Raw genomic sequence first — 21,169 nt, forward strand, 5'->3', positions numbered from 1 at the left:
GCATTGGGCTCTCTGCTTAGTGGGGAGCCTGCTTCTCTCTCTCTCTCTGCCTGCCTCTCTGCCTACTTGTGATCTCTGTCTGTCAAATAAATAAATAAAATCTTAAAAAAATAAAAAAGAAATTAAAAAAAAAAAGAACTGACATAAAAAGAAATAAAAATACAAAAAGTGTATGCCTATTTCATCATCACAGTTCAGGCTGAACTCCTCTGATAGAACTCCTGAGATGACTGCTGGTGACTGCTCTTGCACTGCCCCAACAGGTGACCACACACTCAGGTGGCCCAAGACTAAGACTGGGATTGGCCTGAGTGGAGTAAGGACACCTGGCAAAGTGCAGCAGTTTTTTGTTTGTTTGTTTGTTTGTTTGTTTTAAAAATTTCATTTATTTCTTTGACAGAGACAGATCACAAGTAGGCAGAGAGTTGGCAAGAAGGACTGCTGCTAGGACAGTGAGTGGGCACTCTGTCTCAGGGGAGGTTTCTTAAGAATTTTTCATTGATTCCTTGGGAGCTTAAAGAAGGTGTTCTCTCTCCCTTCCCCTCTAACCTCTCTCCTGCCATCTTCCCCTCCAACACCTAAGAGCATGTCCCTGCTTTAGAAACACATGTCTGCTCCCCTTGCCTCTTTGTCATGCTCCTGCTCCCTATTACGGATTCTGCTTTCACTGGAACCAGCTTGTGCTCACCAAAAAAAAAAAAAAAAAAAAAAATAGAGAGCTACACAATGATGTTCTTGATCTATTACTACTCGAAAATTATGTAGTGTTTTCAGTTATCTGGAATAATTTTCCAAAAGAAATTTCTATTTTAATTTTGGGAGTCTTATAATTGAAAGTGGAAAGTCATTTGGAAAAATGCATAAAATTCTATGTTGTCGTTTCTCATTTTCATTGTTTTAACTTCATAAAACTTTTCTGAAAGAGGTGATGATGTTGAAATAAGGACTGTAAGCCAACCAATCTTGAATTAGTCAAGAAGGTATGGAAAGTAGAGTAATGTATTATTTAATTTTAGAAGTTTGTCTAGTAACTACAATTGGAGTAAAATGACACATTATAAGTGCAAAGGCATTTTTGATAAGATTACATTCTTTTCCATTTTTGTCTCAGAACAAATGAACGTCATTATTACGCAAATATCAATTTAGAATTTTCTGAGAAGTTTGACTTATTGTTTTGGGGTTTCTTCTTAACTGATCATTTGATGCGAATAGGTATGTCTGGTGAGCATCACTCCACATTTTTAAATGATATTTTAAATTTCATACTCACCATCGTGGAATAAATTGGAAGCTCTTTGAACGGGTTAACAAGCAAGAGGATATCTCCAATAAAAGTCTGTTAAAAGAAAAGGATAGAAATAGTTGGGGGGCTGTATAAAGAGAACACTTAAAATTAAAAGTGATGTAACTTTAAAATCACTGTACATAATATAGAAAATAAATAAGGGCCATACTTTAACATTTTGTGAGCTATTTCAAAAGTCTGTAAATAAAGTTTGTAAATAAGGAAATAGAAAAGTCAAATTCAAATAAAATAAAACATATATGCTTGTTCCATTAAACATGTAACAAGTGAAATGACAGGATTCTAAGAATTGCTTTTCTTAAAGGGGTTTTGTGAGAATCAGACTGAATAAAAAATATAAAATTAAAACATGTGGCAAAATATACTGAAGGAAATAAATGTGGTAATGAGTTCTATGCTGCTACAGAATAAAAATAAAATGCACAATTGAAAAATGAATAAAGCACAGGAAGCAAATAAAAATATTTTCTAATTTAAAAAAGGACAAGTAATGAGATATAAAAGCACAAAAAGCAGATGGAATAAATAGAAATCAAGTAATAAAATAATAGATTTAAATCCCCTCAAATCAGAAATTACATCAAATGTAAAGCTACTAAATGTTCTTAAGGATGAAGATTATGCCCTAGATTAAAGTACTCTCTATAGATTAAGAAAATTTGCAAGTGAAAGATAAAGCAGGATACACCTGCAAACAATAAGAACAGGGAAAATGTGGTTTAGCAACATTCAATTTACACACACACAAGATAAAAGGGATATAAATGGACATTTCACAATGATAAAATATTAAAATAAACCAGGATGATATAGCATTTAAAATTTCTATGAGACTAAAATCAAGCACAAAATATATGAAGCAAAAACAGCTGTAAGGAGAAAGATTAATTCACAATGACAGTGGGGATTTTAAACAATATTTTTCTTAGTAACTCATGGAATAAGCAGATAAAATTTTGAAATAAATAATTACCAACTGACTCATTGACTCATATACAACACTGTTACCAAACAATTGCAGAATATACATTCTTTGAAATTGAATTTAAATTACATTTAAAGGACATGAACCACATAGGGTAGGTACTCTGATCATGCCAGAATTATAATAATGGATATCTAGAAAATCACCAAATGTTTGGGAATTATACAATGCATCTGCAAATAACATATGAGCCAAAAAAGGAGCTGCAATGCAAATAAGAAGATATTTTGATTATAACATATTTGTGAGATGCAACCAAAGATATACTTATTATAGAAATTATTATCTGATATGCTATTTATCATGTTAAAAAAGAAGGAAGGCTGGTAATTATGATCTAAGTATACTTTTTGAAGAGCTCATCAAATTACATCAAAATATAAAGAAATAAAATCAGTATAACAGCAGAAACTAATGGACTAGAAATAAAAGTCAAAAGGTGGTCTTTTGAACAGTGTAATAAAATAGTGAGTACCCTAACAAGGTTGAGAAAACAGGACAAAATGCACAAACTACTGGTATCCTAAATATGACATTGCTACAGACAACACAGACATGAAAACAGCTGAAGAGATACTGGGAATCACATTTTAGCCTCGAGGGATATTTAGATAATGTGGACAACAACCATCATCTTACCAAACCGACACAATAAGATACAGAACATCTGACTAGTTATTTTTTTTTTTCTGTAAAAGAAATTTGAATCTATGTCTAAAAACCTTTCCACAAAGAAAATTTAAACTTCACTGGTGAATTCTTCCCAACATTCATGAGCAAAAAAAGCAAAATGAGCAAATATACATTGCTCCAGAAAATAACAGTAGAGAAAACACCTAAGTAGTATATTGAAAGAAAGGAAGATTACAGGCACTTTTCTTCCATAAAGTACATGCAAAAATCCTGACAAACTATTGGCAAATTAAATCCAGTAATACATTCAACAGATAATCTGCTTCAACCAACTAGGTTGGTTGTTCTAGTAACAAAGGTTGGCTTCACATTAGTAGGTCAACTCTTGTAATTTATAATACTAAAAAGTGAAGAAACCAAGTCATATGATCATCTCAAAATAGACTCATCAGTCAAAAAACTTTTCATAGCATTCAGTGCCTACTCTTGATTAAAAATAATAACTTTGAAAACTATAAATATAAGGAACTCCCTCAATCTAATGAAATTTAACTACACCTATGGCAGAGCTACTGCAAAAAACTTGCTTAATGATAAAACATCGAAAGCTCTTCCCTGAGATCCAAAATGAGATAGGGATGCCTATCTTAGCTTATTGTTACCTCCCATCATCTTTTTATTAAGAGGGCCATCCCATGAAATAAAACAAGAGTAAGGAAACTGTCAAGATTTAAGAGAAAAATAAAAGTCATTACATACCATATGCAGTATATGCAGAGCATCCAAAAGAATCCCCATTTAAATTAATATTTACATATGAACTTAGTAAGTTGGGCAGATAAAACATGAATTTCCCAATGACATTATATCCCTATATTTGCAAAACACAATAAAAAATGAAATTTGCTTGTTATTTTCAGTAAGAAGATAACATTTCTTATAGCATCGGAGTTTGAAAGAGGCCTAGAAACAGATCTAATACAAATGGTCAAGATTTTTACACCGAAAATTTTAAAATGTTCCAGACAAAGGAGGGATATTAACCCTCCATGATATATAGAGGACTTCTCTAGATCAAGATTTATTATGCTGCTTTAGTGATTAAGATATCTCAGTACTGGTTTAGGCACAAAAGAATCCATACAACAGAAGACAGGTTCTAGCGACAGACCCACTTGCCAGGGTCATCTGGTCACCAACCGCAGAGACGCCATGGCAATGCAGCAGTGGGAGTCTACACGGGAAAACAGTAAGACCAAGGTCTGTGGTGGGAGTGTATCCACTATGAGAAAGTGTTTCATTGTATTTACTCAGGCTGGAGGTACATGCAATGCTGGCGTTCCAAGACTCCGTTCACGCCCCACGGAAATAGCTGTACGCTGTCTCATGGAAATACTTGCATACACATGTTGCCGAAAAGGGCCCAAGATGGTTTATAACAGTATCACCCACATAATTCACATAATTGTAACAGCAGAATTCAATCACCGAACAGTGGAGACAACTCCAGTGTTCTTCCACTATAGAGTAAATAAATAAATGAGGATATATCCACACAGCAGCTGATTTTAGAGGAGTAAAAATCAGCTGTTGCTGCAAGGAACAGGATAGACGGTTATCAGAAACACAACAACGAATCAAAGCGGGCAAGGGTGCCTGGGTGGCTCAGTTGGTTAAACAACTGCCTTCGGCTCAGGTCATAATCTCAGGGTCCTGGAATCGAGCCCCGCATCGGGTTCCCTGCTCAGTGGGGAGCCTGCTTCTCCCTCTCCTGCTCTCTCGCTTGTGCTCTCTCTCAAATAAATGAATAAAATCTTAAAAAAAAAGAAAGAAAGAAAGTGGGCAGACACAAAAGAGAACACACTGGGTGAGTCCTTTTATATGAAGTCCAGAAAAAAAAAAAAAACAAAACGAATCTGTACCTATATATGCCAAAATCTTTTGTGATGGGTAGGGTAAACTGAGGAAGGGGCTTCCTACTATTCCATTTCTTTATGAAGCTGCTGGTTACCTAGACATGTTCACCAAATGAAAATTCATGAAACCACACACCCGTGAGTAGTGTGTGACTCTTTTTACATGTTGTGATTCAAGACAACATTGACTTCAATGGAAGTACTGGCCAGGATTCTGTAGCCAAGGAAAGGAGAAAAGAAAAGTAAAATGATTGAACCGAATGGGAACCTTTGTAGTGAAGTATCTGAAAATTACTCAGAAAAATGAAGAAAAAAAGTAGACTGAGGGAGAAAGGAGAAATCTGCTAAGGAAGGAAAAATGAGGAGCTTCCAAATACGCATCCAAATATGCTTCTAAATTGAACTTTTCTATTGAGATATAATTTCTATTTTGATCTAATTACTGAAGGAATCTGAGACTGTCTTTGCAAATGTATTTTGTGATGAACAACAACAAAAAATAGTCTAGAAAAATGTGATCTGCATGTTAACAATGGACTCCTAACATATGAGTTAATACAGGTTTATGCCATATTCTCAAGAGGTTGCTTTGATGAAAGGTAATGCTATAAATGTTTTTCAGAGAAAGAATTTTTTTTTCTACTTTAGGAAACTACAGATTTCCTTTTCCTCATCTTTCTAAACTATCACAGTTTTACTGTTAATAGCTCACACATGTTAAGAGCTCCCAAGGGTCTATAAGCTTGAGTGGAATGACAGGGAATGGTGCGAGAGGTATTGTATATGACAGGTGTGTCTTCGGATTCCAGGCTAGGGGGCAGCGTCATCTGGGAGGAAATGCGTCTGTCCTCCTAATTTCAGATAGCCTCCAAGTGAGAGAGACTTCAGCTCCTGACACAAGCTGGTCAACTGTGGCCTCCTGAGCTGCCCCTACAAAAAAGACCTACTGTACCCCAGTGGGGCCCCTAGAGGGGAATGTTCAGTTAGTAAGTGGCTCAGCCGAGCCAAGCCGCCTACCTAGCGAACTAGACGTAACAGGAGCCTGTGTTTATTTGGGGAGGTTTCTTTCTTTATGAGTGTTGAGTCCTACCAGTTGTGGTTATGAAGAGAATATTACCTTCACGTTTATCTGCCATCCAAAAGAAATTTGATTGCATATTCTATTTCCACTGTCCTATGTGACAGTGATTATTCAGAGAAAGAAATGCCTTTATTCTCTGCATTATTTAGCAAGCAAACGTCTCAATTCTTACAATTCATTTTGTTTGGTGGTTTGGGCTCATCCTTCTGCTACAGGCTATGTGGAACCTTTACAATCTGATATCCAAATGAAATAATATATATATACTTAGAGAAAAGGGCAAGTTATGTTTGCTCCTGGGTTTTGGCAAGGAAAGGGAAAGGGAAAGGGAAGGGAAGGGAAGGGAAGAAAAGGGAAAGGGGAGGAAAGGAAAGGGCAACTTACAGACCTTTTCGAAAGGTCATCTTATTAACTAGCCAGATTACAGCAAAAAGAGATGAAAATGCCGGTTAGACATTACTTTAGCGGACAAGTGTTATGTTGGCCCTGATGGGTTGATGGCAGCAGTGGAGGGCCATTCTGTGTACATTCTGAAAGGAGGGCTGCTAAGATATGCAGGAGAGTCAAACGTGGGACACCAAAGAGGGATCAGTCCCGACACTCGAACTGGGCACTTCAGCCAGAACCTGGGAGAAGAGGAAGAGGGCCAGGGAGGGACGTGTAAGGGGAGTGGGTGCGGACGGAGGTCAGCAGACCATCTCTGAACACGACAGCCACTGAAACCAGTGCTTTCGTATTTGTGGGAAGGAGCACTTCTGTTTCCAATGCATCATGAACTGATACTTTTGTAAAATGTGATAAAAGTGGATTCCTGTAAACATGGCATTGAGAAAGACAAAGACCTACAAAATGCAAACCTGGATTCTTATTAGACTCAACAGACAGCAATGAAACTGTCAACTTGTCCTAAGACATTCTAAATGCTTACTCTCACAGCAGAATGGTAACAAAAAGGTCATATTTCCAATGGTCCACAGGTTACACTTTAAGAATCACTTGTTATTATTCAGTCAATAATGTTTAAATGGCTTGTCTATCCATTAAAGGCAAGTTCAAATAACCTGGCTTAGAGCACTCATCACAAAATTGATCCGAGATGATTAAGCTCTTCCATATTTCAGGTGTGGGAGAGAGGAAAAGCATGTCTCCTGCAGTGGCAAATGTGCATTTGATGTGAACTTTAGCAAAACATGATCCGGAAAGAAAGAGAAACCCAGTGGGCAGAAACGACCTAAGAAGATGGCCCAGTGTGGGGAGGAGTTGGAGCAGTGATTCTGATAAACAGATAGGAAGTACTTGTCCCTTGAGATTGGAAAGTGCTTGACCAGGCCTCCCAGTGAGCAAACCCAGTGTGGATGGATCCCATTGTCACTGAGCCAGAGTCTAGCACAGCACCGGACACCATCAAATCACCAGTGAGAGAGACCATCACGAGCCGTGAGAAGATCCATTGTGACTTCATCAGAAAGGGCTGGGGAGGTTTACTTAAAGACTGAAGAACTCCCACTGGGAGTTTATAAAGCTAAGTGTTTATTCCATGGGGTAGAAAGAAAAGCTTAGGGGGAAGAAAAACAGCCCAAGGAAAATCCTGACACAGGCAGAAGGGCTGTCGCCCGGGGGTTAAGAGCATCAGCTTATATCTGGGGCCCAGATCGTATATGAAGATTGTGGCCATCATCCCATGAGAAGTGACACGCCACAGAGATGCTCTAAGACTGGGAGTGTCAAGATCACATTTGTTCATGATAAGAATGACTCTAGCTCCTGGTGAGATCAGACTGAAAGGGAACAAGGTCCCCTCGGCAGGGTTAGGAGGCTTTTGAGAAGAGATGGCAAAGGGCTTGATGAGGACAGTGACCACCGGGGTGAGGGTAGGTCAAGTGGATGTTGAGGAGACAGAGGCACTGGAGAAGCATGAAGGAAATAAAGAAACACAACACAATTCAAGCAAAGGCCTTCTGGTAACTCGGTAAGAAGGTAGGCAGGAGGAGGAGGATGTAGAGGAGAAGAAGGATCAGCACCATGTTGGCAAAGGTGAGAAGATGGAATAAAACTAACACACAAATAACGGGGCCGTCCCAGAGAGTGGAGTCATCAGCTTTCACCACTTTATGTCAATGACTCAATCCCATTCATTTTGATAGAAGCATTTAATTTTAAGTGTATTTACAGTGGCAGGCAATTTATCCAAGCATTAAGATGCTGCACTGAATTTTCATAGGCTAATCAGCACCTGACGATTTATTACTTATAAGCAAATCTCAGACTTAGCATCTACATGAAAATTACTTAATCAATTTCTCAGCAGACTAGGGGAAAAAGAGTGTTATCAAAAAGAAATAGCACATATGGGCATCATCAGATTTCTCTACAGACGTTCTGATTGAATTGCTCTCAGCTGAATATCACAAAATCAAGCAGAGGGAGACAGACAGATCGACCGACAGAGATGGGGACTGAGACGACATGGTGTCTAAATCGTTCTGCATGTTGGATGAAATAACACATATAAACCGGGGCCGGAAGCACAGCAGATTGATTCTCTGTGTTATTTGTCATCTGAGTCATACATTCGTATCCTGCTATCAGAGATTGGTGTATAAATTATTTACTTGACAAAGCATTTCCTGATAACTTAAAGGGACGACAGACTCCTTTCATGCAGAGAGAGACGACACCCTCCAAGCCCAGTGAACTCTCCTTCTTCAGCTTCCTCTTCCAGATCTAGCAGGCTGAGTAAAGTGCAGGAAACAAACAGCAGTTTCAGAAGTGACTTGCAGATCCTCCTGTTTCTAGCAAGATCTTCCACAGTAACCTCAACAACAGGAAAGCCGTCCGCCCGCAGGGTATTAACTTTCACTTAACAACTCTGAAATTTGGATCTTTGCTGAACTTGCTTTAGAACTGAATCAGAATGAAGCTGAATGCTGAGAAATCGACCTTACGCTATCAGCAAGACCAGAAATAACTGTAAGCCCTCTCCTTGTGACATCTGCAGCACGGAGGGCGGACATCGGCAGCAAGACAAAGCAACACAGGAGGCGGGCTCAAGGGCACTTACATATATCTGATTGTTCCCAAAGCGCTTCTGAATCTCGTAAAGCAGGGTGCCGTCATTCAGCTCACTGAGCGTCGCCAGGTCATCGCTGGGAGCGGGAGGCATCAGCTTGACCTGGGGAAGACAAACAAAAAGATCAATTCTAATTGCTTTCCAATCAACTCTCTTCACAGTTGGATGTTCCATTTCCAATTACATGTCAAACGCTTAAAGACCACGTGAGTTTGAAACCATTATTAAAAAATGAGATGGTTCACTTAGAAGGAACAAAGAAATTCCGAAGCCACAGAGAAATGTCTTCAGATGACAACTTCTGTCCTGTGCCCACGACCGTGAACGGGCGCTCGCACACACGCTCACCCCAAATCCCCCAGTGCCACCTTCCGTCCTGCAAAGGCACCAGTCTGCCAGAATCATTCCAGCACGTTGACTTTCCTAGTCCCCACTCAAAACATAGAGAGCTCTGAGCTGCTCTGCGTCCTCTACGGCCGGCAGCTGAAGAGCTCACGTGTCTGCAGTGTTTCCAAAGCTAAAGCAGAACTTCTCCTATTACTGTTGTTGGCATGCTGAAGGGGCCAGTGTGCCTGGAATGTACCTTCCACATACATGGGGGAGGAGGCCAGATTTTGAAAGACTCTAGAATTTTGGCTCAGGATTTTTATTCTTCTCTACATGACTCCTACAATGAAAGTAGCTGTGAGATTCAGATAATTTTGTCATAAAGAAAAACATGATTCCCTGTGACAGAGTCATAAAACTGCCAAATATTTCAACTAAAAAAGATGAATTTGGACGATTTAATTGGGCGAAAACCTATCATTTGCAAGTTCGGAATGGACCATGTTTAATTTTACCTACACGAGGTAGGTCGTGCAAAGCAGACCCTTGATCTGTGAGGACAGCCTTGGTTTTCTTTTGTCAAACACAGAGGAGCCAAAGACAAAGAATACTCTTATCCACACCTCGGTTGAGTTAGTTCATCGGTGCCCATGGTGAATTTTTAGCAACAGCAAGCTTATTTTGTATCATTTGCGTTCATGTCTGTATTCTGTATCAACATTCCCCTTTTGTACTTATATTTGCACTACATATCTTATCCTCGTATGTATCACTGTTAAAGAATTTGGACTTAAATATTACTGTTTATCAGCTAAGTGTTTATAGCATTGACAGGTACGGCACATTAAAAAAAAAATCTAAGTGTAGGGTGATCTCTCTGCTGTGAGTGATGGATTTCCAAAATGGAATCTTTCTCAGGAGTTCGTAAATTCAAGTCAGTGCGCTCCCAGGCTTCCTCTAATCCTAATGTACTCATAATGGAACCTCAGATTCTTTCCTGGGAACCTCAAGTGGTCAGAAGAGTGGTTTGTCATGTCTCCCAGTTAGAAGGGTATCACCCAATGGGCTCTGGCATGGGAAATATCACCATTTGGGTAAGTGGCAAACACCATATTCCAAGAGAAAGTTGTTTGTGTATTAAAAATCAGTTTGTACCTCAATGTTCATAGAGCAATGGCCACAGTTACCAAACTGTAGAAAGAGCCAAGATGCCCTTCAACAGACGAATGGGTAAGGAAGATGTGGTCCATATACACTATGGAGTATGATGCCTCCATCAGAAAGGATGAATATCCAACTTTTGTATCAACATGGATGGGACTAGAAGAGATTATGCTGAGTGAAATAAGTCAAGCAGAGAGAGTCAATTATCATATGGTTTCACTTATTTGTGGAGCACAAGGAATAACACAGAGGACATGGGGAGATGGAAAGGAGAAGTGAGTTGGGGGAAATTGGAGGAGGAGATGAACCATGAGAGACTGTGGACTCTGAGAAACAAACTGAAGGGTTCGGAGGGGAGGGGGGCCGGGCGTTGGGTGAGCCTGGTGGTGGATACTAAGGAGGGCACAGATTTCATGGAGTACTGGGTGTGGTGCATAAACAATGTATCTTGGAACACTGAAAAAATAAAATAAAATTTAAATATAAAAAAAATAATAAAAGACTATGGCAGAAGTAAAATAAACATATAAAAAATCACTTTGTAAAGTACTGCAGACTGCATAAAGGTCAAGAAAAAGCCTCTCTTCTCCCCATGCCATGCACACACTCAGCCAATACCCTGAGTTTATTTTCTTTGCTTTCGCACATTTTAAAGAAATAGGCCTCAACATATGGTTCAGAATTAACCTGTATGGAGCATAGCACATAATCTCATTAACATTAGCTAACTAGGGCATTTTAATTAGCCACAGGCATAGCTGGAAGACTTCAATACTGTCAGAAATATTTACTTAACTAGTCAAGAGTAGAATCTGAAAGTTGGTATTTGGGGCTGATAAAAATGGAAGTCAGAACGTCCCGCCTTTCTTGATACTCTCCCGGCTGGTCAGAATCAGTCCTGGGATCGTGGGTATGTGTTGTTCTTTTTTCCACACTAAACACTTAGCTCTACTTAAGACTCTCATAGGAGTGCCTGGGTGGCTCAGTGGGTTAAGCCTCTGCCTTCAGCTCAGGTCATGATCCCGGGGTCCTGGGATCGAGCCCAGCATCATCGGGCTCTCTGCTCAGCAGGGAGCCTGCTTTCCCCTCTCTCTCTGCCTGCCTCTCTGCCTACTTGTGATCTCTGTCAAATAAATAAATAAAGTCTTTAAAAATAAATAAATTAAAAAAAAGAGTCTGGTAGGCCCAGGACACCTCGGGGGTAGCCAATTCTTTTTGTACTAATAGGGGTGAATGTGTTTAAATCTCAGTGGTGTATCTCCCCGGCTGGGGGGCCCTGAGCTTTTCTCTTCCCTAATGTTACTAAGTCACTTTCCATCATCGCTTATGATATAAAAGACGATGGTGTGTCCCTCGCGGGAGGCCGTGAGGGTGAGTTTACGTGGAGGCCTGGCAAGGTGTCTGCTCTGTAGATAAGTGTGCAGTGACAGGTGTGTCGTTACCTAGACAGACAGATGCAGAGGGTCGTGAGCACCAGAGGGAAACTTGCTGCCAACTTCCCTGAGAACTGCCTTTGGAGAAAGGAGGAGGTGGGCATCTGCTGACGACCCCAGCCAGGGTCTGCAGCTCTCAGCGGACACCCTCAGCTCTCATCTGCTCTAAAACCCAGAATTCACGTTCACAGATCCCTTTTTTGGGAAAGGATCTGCTGTGAAGTAGTAATTTTACAAATTTTGAAATTCATGGATATAGTTCCAACCTCCTTAACCAGGAGAGGCAGAACTTAAAGCCCAGAGAGGCTGGACAGTTTCCCTGGGCCACACAGCGGCTAGGTCAGAAGGAGAAGCTGGGACAATCCCCGTCAGGGAACAGTGGAGAAAGTCTAGCAGATAACGGATAATCCAACAACATGTTCAGTCCTTCGCATGTCCGCTTCTCGCTCATGGGCTCTTTGCCAGGCACATGCTAGAGTTGAGACCAGAGAGGGAGCAAAGGGCTGAGGTCTTATACCCGTTTACAGCCTGCTGGGGGAGAAGTAAGGACATAAGTAAGAAACTACAGTCATGAAAAGTGTAAGGAGGGAAAACAGGAGGGCGCTCTGAAATGTGAGAGTGCCCTCTCGCTGTGGGGGGTTCCTGAGAAGTCGTCTCCCATGAGATCACAGCAAAGCTGCACTTGGGCCTAATGCTGTGAGGCCAGCCTGCGGGCTCTAGGAGAAGGCACGCAGGGAGAGGGGAGAAAGCGGTAAGGCCACGAGGTCCTGTGAGCTGCAGAGCTGGAGGAAATAGGACAGGTGGCGTCGGAGGGGGAGAGAGACAGGAGGGAGGACAGACAGGGCAGCTGCTGGAGCAGCAAGAGGAGGAGCTGCCAGGCTCACGTGGACGGGGATTACACTGCGTTTATGCCTCAGACCAGCAGAGGAGGTCGAAGCTTTACTTATATTGATGCGACTGCACCGTACCTGGGATCACAGATGCAAGTGTGTGTCCTTAGACAGGAAAGGAATTCAGAAAATAAGTACCAATGGGTAAAGATGTATTTCTAAGAAATAAAAAATCTACTGGCAGAAGTCTTTATATATAGAGAGAGACATAAAAGGAAATTTTCATTATTAATTGAGACGGATGTAAATATCTTTTTTTCCAGTGTCTTTGCAAGCATTTCCTGAACATACAAAAATGTATACCTCTCCTTGCACACAGATATGCACCCCAGAAAATAGATACGGATGTGCATATGTATATCTATGCATATTATACACACACGTTAGTACACATATATATACACGTTCATGCATGTTCATGATATGGTACAAGGCAATAGTGGATTGCAATAGCTTTGAACAATGCAAAAATAAGACAAGAGGCTTCATCAAGATAGCATACATATTCACCTCCTAAAGCATCATAAAAAGGAGACAAATCAAGAGCAAGATTTGTTTCTCTAGAAGAAATGGTTTACATTTCTTCGATAATAAACTTCCTTTTATAACCACAGCTCTAACTAGCTCAGTGCGAATTTCTGGGGTCCTGTTTAGAAAAAGCATGAAGAGTACTAAGAGAAGTCCGGCATTCATTCCGACAAGCCAGAAAGACTGCTTGCAGACGTCTCGTCGGGGTTCTTAAGGATCTCCACCACAGGGTCACAGCTGTTCCCTGGGTTAGGGAAACCGTGAAGCTGACAGCCAACATGTGAAGACACCCTAGTCTGTGTGCACTAAGGAAATGTGACACGTAGTGTGAGAGCCATGTGAAAACAGAACAGACCCCGACTCGTGCACACCCCAACTCATACATAGCACCATCCGCAAAAACCATCCGCATGTAAAGATTCAGAAGCCCGGGGACACCTGCTAGCAAGTAGAGAGGAAAAGAAAAACACACTTCTGAGTATCTCTATGTTCCAGTTGTAGACTCCGTAACGTCTACCGCCCACATCCACCTAACGAAGACAACACAAGGCAAAACAGAGATGGGATAAATACGTAAAAAGGATTAACATCCCCCCTCTAGGACTGACCACTATGATTTCTATGGAGATACGTATCTCTGCCTATCTCTGTAAGAGGAGATATCTAGAACATAAACTAGATATAGCTCGGGACAGGAGGTCGGGACAAACTTCAGAGAAACACTTGGAGAAATGTTTCGAGATCCAAAGGGAGCTTAACATTTGGGAATGGTCTGACTTCCCCAATTCCTGGTCCCCCCTTGTCCACACCGCGTGGAGAGCCGTCCCCTTCAGTGTTTCGTTTGTTTGGGGCTTTTCCCTCTGGGAGATGAGCAGTCTGTGCACAGAGACGACACGTCTGGCAGACAAAAGCAGTGGTCTGACCAATGGGAGAAAATCAAGAGTATCTTGAAGAGAGGAAAGAACCGAATATTCATGAATTAAGAGGAAAGAGGAAGTCAGGGAAAAAACTAGCTGACCGGGGTGGTCCTAGCAGAGAATAGGGTCATAATCTGACAAATACTAACTTTTCCCAAACTTAAGCTCATCACCATGGCCAGGCAGCATTTTAGCTATTTCCTCCTGCTCTTGTTACCCTGTTAGATGTTTCTACCACAGTAAAAGCTACCAGGTCCTTTCACTTACTACTGCTTTGACCGGCCAAGGATGTATACTTCCGTGTGCATGGAGATGGGTGTGTCTGTGGACCACAGAAAGAGAATTCTCGCCAGTCTTCAAAACCCCTGTACCACGCATGCAGCCGGGAAACCTCTCTCCTGTTCATACAACCATCACAGGTCCACGGGCTTTCCTGCCGTGCCCCCAACACGGAACAGGATCCAGAGTAAAAGAAACACTTGTGATTCTCAGCCATCTGCTTAGAGTTCTGAAGTTTGGTCATTTTGTAATTTGTGGGGCCCCCAGGTGGCTCAGTCGGTTAGGCATCCCACCCTTGGTTTCGGCTCAGGTCATGATCTCAGGGTCGTGGGACAGAGCCCTGTACCGGGGACTCTGCGCTCAGTGGGGAGCTGCTCTCCCCCCTCTTCTGCCCCTCCCCTGCTTGCACACATGCATATGCACCCTCTCTTCCAGATGAATAAATAAATCTTTAAAAAAAATTAATCTGTAAATTGAATATAAGTTAAGTGATGAAGAGGGATAATAACAAAATAATAACAAATAATAATAATAATAACAAAATACCACAGTGGTATTTTGAGGATTAAGACAATGCAGGTGAATGCATGTTTAAGCATTGCAGTGTTCACATAAAGTGTAATTCTGTACTATTAGTGTTTGAAGTCACCTACACTTGCATTGATAAAAATAAACTCTGTGGATGCGTTGACTGGAATTACATCAAGAGCAGATAAATTCAGCCGTTCTGGCAAAAGCTACCGTACAGTCAGTCTATATCAATAACAATGAAAATATAAATACATCTTACTGCATTTTTACTCTGTTCTTGGTAAATGTGTGATAACCTCAAGCCCTCATTTCTGTCAGCTTCCTAGCAACTCTGTGAGACCTATACCATGTGCCCATTTCATAGATGGAGCTGATGAGGTCAAGGAACCTCTGAGTCATAGACTTTCAGCAGCAGACGTAACCAAAGCATCTGCCTTTCTCTGAATCCCAGGCTAATGTGCCTTCACTCAGTGGCATAAAAATTGGAATTTCAAGCGTGAACAAAATTTAAAGAAATATATTCACAAAGGAAGGAAGTGAAGGAAGGGAGCGGGGAAAGAAGTCAGACAATTAGAATGAAGGAAGAATGCAGGGGGAGGAGAAAAGGAGGGAAAGGGAGAGTGGAAAGGAAATCAAAGGAAGAATGTCTTGCACACTTTTAGACAACTGAAGAAAAATTCTGTCTTCTCAGAGACATTATGTGTTCATTTTGGTGATTATCAAAACCCAAAAAAGTTTAAATCAAGCCTTGAAATATTCACTCACACAGTAACCATTTGATACAACCTACATTTTCTAAAAATCTGGAAGGAGAGATTCTGTGGGTTTTGTTTCAATTTTTTAAAAAAAATGTCTCCATTATGTACGTCTCCCTAAGATGTTCATCAGAATGTTCTTGTTTTGATGAGACTTTTCTAAAACACTTTTAAAGTATAACTTAGTCAGTGGATAATGTTGGTCTTCCTTGGGAGAGAATCACCGACACACCTCACGGCCAAGAAGAGAGGCCCGCGGTGCCCACAGAGGTCAACGAGAACCAATGAATGTTCCATCGATAACTTACGAACACAAAACCTGAAAAACAGCCACTCCCTCTTTGGTGCCAACCAAACCGAACATGACTGCAACTGCCTTTAAGGTCTAGGGTGCAACTATAAATTGTATAATTACAAAGAGCTTACATTAAAATCAGAAAGGCCATTCTATAAGGGTTAAACCTGATATCATGTTGTGAGTGTCCTCTCTGTTTTAAAGATTTTAATTAATTAATTAATTAATTAATTAATTAAAGATTTTATTTATTTGGGAAGGAGAGAGAGAGAACATGTGGTGTGATTGGGGGGAGGGGCAGAGGGAGAGAGAGAATCTCAAGCAAACTCCCCACTGAGCACAGAGCCCCATGAAGGGCTCCCTCTCAGGACCTGGGGGTCATGACCTGAACTGAAACCAAGAGTTGAACGCTTAACCAGCTGAGCCACCCAGGCGCCCCTAAGATCTTGAGTTTTCAGAGCAGTTTTAGATTCACAGCACAGCTGAGAGGAAGGGACAGAGATTTCCCACGCACCCCTGTCCCCACGCGTGCACAGCCTTCTCCAGCATCAACACTCCCCATCAGAATGACGACATTTGTTACAGCTGAACCTCCATGGACATGTCACCATCACCCCAAGTCCATGGGGTACATCGGGGCTCACTCTGGGTGTTGTACATTCTGGGGTTTTAGACACATGTGTAATGACACACACCCATCTCTGTAAAATCATACAGAGCAGTTTCAATGCCCTAAACCCCCCCTGGACTCCACCTCTCCACCCCTCCCCACACCAGCCCAGGCAACCTGTGATCCTTGTACGGTCTCCATGGTTTGGCCTTTTCCAGAATATCAATTACTAGAATCATACGCTGTACACCCTTTTCAGACCAGCTTCTTTCATTCAGTAATATGCATTTAAGGTTATAGGAAGTTCATAGGACCCCCGACAAAGTTAAGAAAGAACTTTGCTTTCCATCTTACCTAACATTTAATTTGCCTATTGCAGCAGACTAAGCCGCTTTCCTCCAAATTCATGTGTGGAGGCTCTCAATGTGACTCTTTGGAGATGGGGTCTTAAGGAGGCAATGGAGGTTAGAGGAGGTCACAGGGGTGGGGCCCTGGTCCCATCAGATTGGCACACTTCTAAGAGACACCGGACAGTTCCTTCCTCTCTCTGTTTCCTCCCCCACTCAACCCCTATGCGAGGACACAGGGAGAAAGCAGCCAGGAAGGGGATGTTCATCAGAAACCTCACCAGCTGGCACCTTGACCTTGTACTTCTAGTCTCCAGAACTGTGAAGAATAAACGTCTGCCGCCTAAGCTACCCAGTGTGTGGCGTTTGCTACAGTCTCCTAAGATGACAAATACACCTTCTGAAATTTTAAAGTATCTCAAAATTACAAAACATGTTTATTCGTTACGTTGAAATAACAAAATTAGTGAAACTAAATCTTGAAAAGATGGTCTTAGAAAAACCTAGCTAAAATGTCTTTAATATATTCAAAATTAGATACTATGAAACAAACCAGTTTCAAGGATTACTCTGACATTTATAAAATTACTCTGCCATTTAAAAAACATGAAGCATTTAAAGATCATTTATTTCTCTAGGGAAATGTACTATTTTCTATAGCCCCAAGCTCATCAGACTGATCTCCCATAACCTGGGCACTGTGGCACACACATTACCCCCTCCCCAACACACACACACAGTACACATAGAGAGATACTTCCAAAAACCATACTCTACATAATAATCAAAAGGAGGACTAAAGACATAATCGGAAATACTGGGGAATTAGCGTACCGGCCAAGCTTACGTTCCTGATATGTAAGTCAAGATAAATGTACAATTCAAACCCTTGTACAGTGCAACAGCAGCTACGTTTGTTCATGGTCAGTAAAATGTAACAGCTTATATATGGGAATTTAAAAAACTATTAACCTTTGCATTCATGAATCTTTCTTTGAATGGAAATTGTGGGGTGTTTGGTTTCGAAATGTTGGATTTTAAAGCATGATGTAATAAGCAGGCATGGAGTAAAGGTATACTTACTGGCTCAGGTTTTGTGGGGCCATTCACAGTAGCATTTTCAGGGATGCTGTCTTGAGACTGTCGCTTGCATAGACCTTTTGTGGCATCTTTGAACATAATGTCTTTCTCCAACATACTGTCTTGCTTGGCAATTGGCAACACCAGGGGACTGCTACAGGAAATAATCAATACTATAATTAGTCTTCCACTAACATTGCCATATTAATCAAGAAGGACCACAACAGGACAGTTTGGTTATAGAATGTTGTTTTATTCAGATAAGAAACCATTTCTCAACACAGAGGGGGAATAAACAATCAATGGGGAATCTGTCAACTTCTCTATTCATTCTAACTTCCATTCAGTCTCAACTTTAAAAGAAAAATATATTCACTTCAACTTCAGAAGAAAATGTTTACAAATGTATATAGGACTGTAGGAAACAAATCAATAAGCAATTTATAAGCTAAGCTTTGCTTTGTTTTGTTTTAAGAGAGGGAGAGAGAGAGGGTGAGGAAGGGCAGAGAGAGAGGCAGAGAGAATCTTGGGCAGGCTCTATGCCCAGCACGGAGCCCAACGCCAGGCTTGATCTCAGGACTCTGAGATCATAATCTGAGCCAAAATCATGAGTTAGACACTTAACCCACTGAGCCACTCAGGTGCCCCTAAGTCAGTTTTGACCTCAAGATGGAAATCACCTGACCCTATAAGCCTTCAAAATCTTTGGGCCACATTTTGGCTTTGCAAATGCGGGGGTTAGATGAGGCAGTATCTTAGTGTATGCCAAGCCCTACAGATCTATGCTGTTACTACCTAATACCTCGTTATGCGTTATCTCACCCACATCTTTGAAGATCACTCACACATTCAATAATATCATATGTAATATGATAGATCTTTTACTAAAAATAACTGCGAGTAACTAGTTAAAAATACTCTCATTCATATAAGAAAAAATGACTCTAAATAATACGGTTGGATCGAACGACTACTTATTTGTCATACACGTATTTTCTGTAAGAAAATACAAAACAGGTACTTTGGCTGATGGCATGTGATACTGTTTTAAAGGTTTATGGAAAGCTCTTCTTTACGTTTCTTCCCACTTTCAAAATGAAATACATTTTATCCATAATCATTGTGATCAACAGCATTCACCCAAGATAACTTCTACATATTTAAATTTTCACCAATTATCCATTTGTACAATATGAACATGTATTAAAATGTCATTTTTCTAGAAAAAATAATTTTTAAGTAATCATTGCTATTTAATTCAACACTCATTAAACGTTTACCAACCATGACAAAATATTTGATATGAGATTTAAAAAGAAAAATAAGATATATCGCAAGAAAAAGAACTCAATAAAGAAAAAGAAACCCATAAAGGATAAGAAGAAATAGACCAAATTAATAGCAGTTTCATCAAAAACATAGACTACTGCTATAAATGGACTTCACAGTCCCCTCATCTTAGCTAAAATCTGGACAGTCTTCTCCCCAGCTTGAGAGGGCCGCCCTCTCTTTTCTTCCAGCACTTACTTTAGAGAACTGCCATTGTAAATTCTTCCTTTGTCCTTCTGAGATGCAAATATTCCACAATCCCACAGTGTCTTTCTCAAGGACCCCAGAGACTTTCTGTTGGGATGTAACCATCTGGATTTATAGCAGGAGCCCCAATCTCCTGGTCTCTGTGGGAGGGAAGGAGCCTCACTTCCATAAACACCAACTCACAAGGACCCCTCCCTTCCTGCTAACAGCACTGGGGCTTTACCACAAGCTCATCCCAGCATTTGAAAGCTCTCTGAGTCAAGTTCACTCTCTCTCTTGGTATTGCAATAATCTTGAATAAAGTCTTCCTTTCACCTTTAACGTCTCTGGTATAATTTTTCTTTGACATTAATGAGTGAGTTTTTTCATGCTTCTATGTTTTTCTGTATTTTCCAAATTTTCCTCCATGAGAAAATTTTATTTTGATTACATTAAAAAAGAAGTATTAGAAATAGAAATTTATCTTTGAGAAACAGAAAAAAATAGGATTGAAAAGAGTATACTTTCTAAGGAAAGGTTTTGGTAGACAGATTCCCTAAACATAAATAAAATGAAAACGAACCATCCAAGGACAGTTCAGATCAAACTGGGGATAGATCGTTTTAACCTGACTGTGCACAAAACTGCATGGGACTATACTAGTAGACAATCAATTTCTGAACTCTGCTGGATTTATTTAAGACTTACTGATTTCTATAAACATAAAAGGCATTTCATGCAGAGCAAATGTGCCGGTAGGAACTGAGATTTTATTTCTGAAAATGGAAACAGGAATGTAATAAAATAAAACTAACAAAAGCGACAATTATTGCCCATTAGGACTCTAGCAAATTTAGAAAACTACAGAAAACAAGCAAAATTGACTATATTGGGCTATATTAGGCCAACAAAGAAAAAACTGACACCGAAACAATTGTGTAGAAATGGCATATGAGACTCCGTTATTTTGGTGGTGAAGTCATGAACTGAATGGATAGTTCTCAATTTTAATCCTAAGAACACAGCTGCATAAATTACACACTATAAGGCATTTGGGTTTTTCTGCATCTACAAAATCATGATCCAAAGCTCACTTCTTCATGAAACAGCTCTTGGAGAGCTTTGAGTTATAGAATTAAGGTCCAAGCACAACTGTGCCTTAGGTTCTATGAGTAAAAATGCACTTTCCAGGATTGCTTATCCAAGAGCCCCGGACTAAATTATTAGGAGACAATTTCTGTCAAGAAAGTCCCCAGGTGTGGTGTTGAGGCATGGGTCAAAGGCTATGTCCCTCATTTGCAACGTCATATATATATTTTTTTTTTTTTCATTTTATTTATTTATTTATTTAATTTGTATGACAAGATTGTGCACGCTGTGAGCCTGGCGAGAGACTCGAGACAATCTTCCTGAACCTGTTGCCCCCTCAGGTTGGAGAGCATTTCCAAAGAATCCAAAGACTGTGGTTCTGATCATGGCTGCTACTCACTCACTATCCCCATAG

General features: G+C 40.5%; 1 protein-coding gene across 1 annotated transcript in view; it reads right to left on the reverse strand.

Moving 5' to 3' along the window:
• MYO16 (myosin XVI) overlaps positions 1–21,169 on the reverse strand; it is a 587,020-nt gene that overhangs the window by 291,708 nt on the left and 274,143 nt on the right. Inside the window, exons 10-12 of the mRNA XM_032881053.1 lie at positions 18,154–18,304; positions 8,986–9,096; positions 1,274–1,339 (exon numbers count right to left, since the gene is read on the reverse strand). Of these exons, the coding sequence (XP_032736944.1) occupies positions 1,274–1,339; positions 8,986–9,096; positions 18,154–18,304 (328 nt within the window). The remainder of the gene's footprint in view (positions 1–1,273; positions 1,340–8,985; positions 9,097–18,153; positions 18,305–21,169) is intronic.

The sequence above is a fragment of the Lontra canadensis genome, unplaced genomic scaffold (assembly GCF_010015895.1).
Source record: "Lontra canadensis isolate GAN:19392208 unplaced genomic scaffold, GSC_riverotter_1.0 scaffold73, whole genome shotgun sequence".
Classification (NCBI taxonomy): domain Eukaryota; kingdom Metazoa; phylum Chordata; class Mammalia; order Carnivora; family Mustelidae; genus Lontra; species Lontra canadensis.